This window comes from Parasteatoda tepidariorum, chromosome 10, assembly GCF_982258835.1.
Source record: "Parasteatoda tepidariorum strain Cologne lab strain chromosome 10, Ptep-v5.0, whole genome shotgun sequence".
Lineage (NCBI taxonomy): Eukaryota > Metazoa > Arthropoda > Arachnida > Araneae > Theridiidae > Parasteatoda > Parasteatoda tepidariorum.
In genome coordinates, this window is record NC_141764.1 from 43303407 (window position 1) to 43309406 (window position 6000).

The window sequence follows — 6000 nt, forward strand, 5'->3', positions numbered from 1 at the left end:
GAACTTTTTACCTTTTACTCGTTACTTTTCAAAATAAGAACTTTTTACCTTTTACTCGTTATTTTTTTTAAAAATACTTGTACTTTTACTCGTTACTTTTTAAAAGTAACGTTGCCATATATGCAAGGTATACATATTCACTACCAATTTTCATAGTTTAAAATATGTGATTTTTAATTACAAAATATAAAATTTTGCCAAAAAAAGTTTCATTGTTTTTGAGAAATAAAATTTAAAAAATAATGCTTCTAAATTTTTCTTACAACTTTTGGATAGTTCACACTGAATATTTAACATTATTAAAAAAATTGTGTTACTTAATAGTCAGTTTTTTTTCGGATTACTATTAAAATAAACTGTTGAAAAATAATAAATTATTTTCTTTGCGATGAGTATATATAAAATTTATAACACATATATAAAATTTATTTGTCAAATAAAGTTTATATATGTGTTCAAAAAGTGTTTTACTCATTTTAATAGATCAATATATGTGGCTAACTATTCAAAAGGAAACTAACATTTAGGTGTCCGAAATTTCAATTGTTTTTCTTGCTAAAGTATTGAAGCCATTATTTCCAGATTTCAGTTACCCCTCTTTGACAGACAAATTTCCAAGTTATCGTTAAAAAAAGTATGTATTTTCAAAAACTAATACATTTATAAGTCTCTTTCGTTTCATAAATTATTTTGTACACTAAAGTTGAAGTTATAAAACCATAAAACTGATCTAAATATGTTAAGTTCGAATATTAGTTTCCCTTGCTTCCTCTCAGAGCTCTAACATTATTTCGTCAGTTTGTATTACTTTCTTCATATAGATTCTTATTCTTAGATATTTATCATTATATTTTAAATTGAACGCAACGACATAAGCATAAATATTAATATTTTCATATTAATATTATTTTTATTTTTTAGCTCATTTACTTTCTAATAGTTTAAACTGATATTTAGAAAAGTGTAAAATGCTTTTTCTATTTAAAATCAATGGTTTGATTTCTTTGATTTAGTGGCTAAGGTAAATATATTTTAATAAGTAACTAAGGTAAATATAAAGTTGTGGGGAGAGTAGTTATCGCTAGTGTGTATATCAAATGGTGCCCTCTTCATCCATCAAAACGTGCCCCTAGATAAAATCGAGTTAACATGTCGTATATGGTAAGAAATTCAACAATCATAGTGGTAGTTACGAAACAATATTTCCTACCAGATATTTATCAGGGATAGAATTCGTTGAAAAGACAGCATTAGTTGCCGTTTTGTGAAAGCCCGGGAGTTCTATATTAAGTTCACCGAGTTTCGAGCGTTTGTTGTGACAGCTGTTCTAGGGTCCCGATCGTGGACGCTCCTGTCCTAAAATTAGCAGTCGGGTGTGTACAGGTCCCAGTTGCGTGAGACCAAGACTGAGTAGCAACAGCGTGAAGAGGACAAAGTCGCAATCACAAGTCAATTTTACACTATGAACCATCCATCCAACTAAGTCTCTTCAAATCGAAGTAGGCGTTTTAGCCAAGGTAGGCGTGTCGGTCGAGGTCACATGTTCTGATCACACCCGCGAGTCACCCATGTGGGGCTAATCTATCGACAATGTCAACCTTCATCTATCAAAAGGTGCCCTTAGATAGAATAGACTTTATTTACTTTATTTAAAATAAATTGGGTGCCTGACCCATGCATCATGAAATAATTTACGGTGCATTAAAACATTTTGTGTTATGCTACATTATGGTGGCATATAGGATAGAATGGAGTTATCATGTCTTACATAGTAGGGAATTGGTGTTTAATAATCATAGTGGTAGTTACACTACAAAGTTAGAAAATTACTGTTATAATACAATATCTGATTTCAGATTTTCACCTTGACATGTAACCTTTAGAGGTAACGCATATTCATCGATTGACGCTAAAAGAGCACGCGAGGGATACATAACCCTTTAACGGGCACAGTTAAATAAAAATTCGTTCTAAAAATATCGATCAATAAATTTAAAGGTAGAAATGCCACCATGATTAACAAAACCAAAACTTAAACAACTGAACTAAAAATTTTCCTTGCGAATGATAAGTAACAAAAGTGAATCAAACCAGTTAAAATAAAAATAAAAATTAAAAAAACGATTCAAGTGTGATGCAACCACATCACATGTATTAGTTTCATTTGTGTTTATTGGATTTTCGTAGTATTTACATAGAATAAGAACACAATAAAACTTAAATTAAAATTGTTCTATTATTTCAAGCTCAGCAGCAAAACATAACTTATAAACAGGGAAATGACATTAATTGATAAATAAATTTTTTAAAAAAATAATTACAGCACATATTTAACTTTCTCGATTTTTTTAAATTTAAATATTTGTTTCAACTTTGTAAACTTGCGCCATTAATACTAAAAACATATAAAATATACCAGCATTTTTTAGTTTTATAAAAAATAATTTAATAAGCTTAATTAACTTTGTTATAAATTTGATAGTAAATATAATTAATTTTATCATTAATATTTAGATAAAAAAAGTCTAAAAACATACATTTGTCTTGTAACTTATAAATAATTGTTTTCAACAAAAACTGAATGACTTCATATTAATTCATAATGATGTCTAGGCACTGAAAATGTAATTTAATTTTAATACCGTAACGGACTCTTGCGTTTTAATTTTGGTTATTTATACTTTTTAAGGCTTTTTATACTTTGTTTTTATCTATTTTTGATAGTTAGTAAATCTGGAATTTCAAAATTATTTCAAGTTGGTTTTTTATTTCATACAAGCAAATAAATTTGATCTATTCTATTGAAGCCTTTAAGAAGAACTGTGTATTAATTAGAAATTATTTATATTCGAAATTAATAGACAAATCCTCAAAGATTTTTTTTCTTTCTTTTTTTAATAAATCTATTAATTCTCTTTCGTAGAGAAAAAAAGATTTTTATTTTTATCTGTAAGATTATATTATAAGATAAAACTTAGTTTAATATTGTCCTTAGATTGAATATGAAGTATCAGTAACATTTTTAATAGTTTTTCCCTAATTATATGATTGTTTCAGCTTTGGAACAATGTGTCGAAATGATTTTAAACAATAATTATAGGAAAATTAATTAAATTTTTACAAATATTTTACTATATATCAAATAATATTTTAGATTTTCTTATAAAAATGAAGACAAATTAAAATATTAAGGAATGCCTGCTTCTAATTATAAGATTCATGAGAAAATAAAATTTTTTGCTATTCCAGTTCTCATAAATATTGAAAATAGCAAGGTTTTAAAGTATACTTCATTTAATCTATTCTTTCAAAAGCATTTTTTGTTTTGCTATTATTGTGCTCAAGAAGCATACAAAAAAGTATTTCAAATCTTTGATGATTAATTTCAAATAAATATTAAAATCAAGTATTCTTAAGAAACGATATTTTTAGTTTCTTGTATTGCTAAAAAACTTCTCCATTGTTTATGTTTTTCCGTTGAATTAATCTGGATATGTTCTTTTATTCAACGATTCATTGTTTGTTAATAACATTTAAAAATAAACTATTTTAAATAAAAAATTTCATGACATTTTCTACTGTTTTTAAGCATAAAATTATACATTCAATGTCTTATGATTTTCGAGCTAAAATAAATACACTACTTATTTTTCAAATTTTGTGAAATTATGTTTAAAGTATTTTGAGTTTAATATTTTAATGTTAAGAAAAACATGGAAAGATTATCAAAAATCGGAATTTTAAATAACTGAATATTGAATATGACTACACATTGCCTTGCGTTTTAAAAAGGAATAACATTTTCCCAGTTCAATTTAAATTATTAAATCAGAAATTTTAAAACAATATCTTATTATATAGGAAATTGCTTTAATTAAAAAAAATTAAAAGATGTATTTTTCTTAAAACTGTTAAAAAACTAACTTAAAATAAAGTTTTCAGTTTATTAGTCAATGCTTTATAAAATATTGATTATCTGTTCTGCTTAAAAATATTTTCTTGTATTTTATATATATTTTCGTTAGCTTATTTTATCTAATTTCTGGTACAGTTTTCTTTATGTTTTGTTTTGTCTGTTTTTTTATTAAGTAAAGGGTTATTCCAATCGTGATAGTAATTATTCCAATCATTGCTTCAAGCTAATAAAATTAGATTGTTAAAAGATTGTTGACCACATGCACTCAAAGGTGCTAAATGTACGTATCTTAGGTTCTCTGGACAGTTTCCCTATATGCGTTTAACAAAAATATGCTTTATCTTGTCACACTAACCATAAAAATTAAGTTTTAATTACGGAAAAATCTAAAACTAATCTCTTTAATTTTTATCAAGGATAGAATATAAATTAATAAAAACAAATGAATAGTACTTTATAAAATTTAAGAAAACTCCTTTTAAGGAATGTTATTACTGCCGATTTTAACTTAATCAATAAAACTTTGAAATTCCATTTAAATAGCATTGTTTAATGTAAAGTAAAATTGATGCGACTTGTAAGATGTATCGATACTTTAAGTTATAATTTTTTTTACCTGTTAAAGTGAAAGATTTCAATTTATTTGGGTATTTATTTAGAAAAGAATTTACTTAAAAATATTTACTAAAAAAAGATATATATTTAAAAATATATAAAGGTTTTCTTTTATTCCTTCCTAGAATGTGAGACCTATTGTAGATTGCTTATTCGATATTTCCAGTCATTTTTAAATTAGGATTGTCTGAATAAGCTTATGCATAATAAAAGTTTTACTTAACTCCGATGGTATTGATTCATTTTTCAACTTTTATTTATAGTAATTTGAGTTTTATTAAAAAAAACTGTATGTCACCGATGCATGTCCCTAACTGCATGTTTAAGCTTTATGACAGCAAATAATTTTTCAGGTCTTACATTTGTGTTACTCATTTTTATCTGCAAATATATTCCCAGAAGCTATGGAATTTAAGTCAGTCTTTTTTTCAGGTTTAATTTTTTTACAATATTTTGTATATAACCCACGTTCATATTTCAAGTACCATTAACATTTTTTTATTTATTTATAGCATTTAGAGATTAATTTTTTTGTTTCATTATTTGTCACATAATCAGTATCAATGATTTCTGATTGATAAATCTGGGGATTTGCTACTTGATCGGTTTATGTTGCTATTGTTATCAAAAAATTGAATTATTAATATCGTTGTTTGTCATTTCATCAGTAGATTTTTTCACTGTTTCTCATTTGACTTTTGCTTAGTAGTAATTTAATTTCCTACCTTGCAAATGAAGACTTGTTGCTATAATCCAGTAAACGGAAACAATGCGAGCGTGCGCCATCCGATCGCGGCTGCAGAAATCCGGGAGTAAATCAGAAGTTCTTCTTACCGGACAGGCAGACTCTCTGAAACTGAATCTGGCAGTCCGGGAGGTAATCATAGACCACGTGTGTATCTGGTACTCTCGCCAGAGAGCGCGGAAGCTGTGTCAGTTTTCGAATTTTCGATTTCACTCTTTTCACCTGCGAAAAGGGGGTTGTCACCATTGAGACATCTCAAGCACGTTTTCGGCGAAAGGAACTGAAACTTTGGAGCATGTTTAAAAAAAACGTTCTTTATGGCTTGAAAGTTTAAAAGTTTGATAGATTCCTTGCATTTATAATATTTCTGGTATAACAGAAAAATGTGCTGTTTCACAACTTTTGCAAATAATATTAAATAGTATTTTTTAATTCATATTAAATAAAATTGTTAAGTCATTCTTATTAAATTCGAAAATAAAATAAATTTCTGCATCTTATAAATTTTTACTAACAACCTATTTAATCTATGAATTAAATATGTAAAAACTGTCATACTATCTTAACTGGTTTTTTCTGATGTTTTTTATTTTTAATTTTCTGAACTGAAACTTAGGAGTATGCCTTAAATATACTTTTTCATGTCTCGAAAGTTTCAAACTTTGATGGATTTTTTGCATTTGCAACATCTTTGATATGGCAAAAAAGAGTTGCCACACGTTTT

The 6000-nt window shown here is 26.5% G+C and overlaps 1 protein-coding gene across 1 annotated transcript in view; it reads right to left on the reverse strand.

Moving 5' to 3' along the window:
* The window catches only part of LOC122271584 (cell adhesion molecule Dscam1), a 445844-nt gene extending 440387 nt beyond the window's left edge, over positions 1-5457 (reverse strand). The window contains exon 1 of the mRNA XM_071184629.2: positions 5257-5457. Within this exon, the coding sequence (XP_071040730.2) occupies positions 5257-5416 (160 nt within the window). The 5' untranslated portion in view covers positions 5417-5457. The remainder of the gene's footprint in view (positions 1-5256) is intronic.
* Positions 5458-6000: the final 543 nt, after the last annotated feature.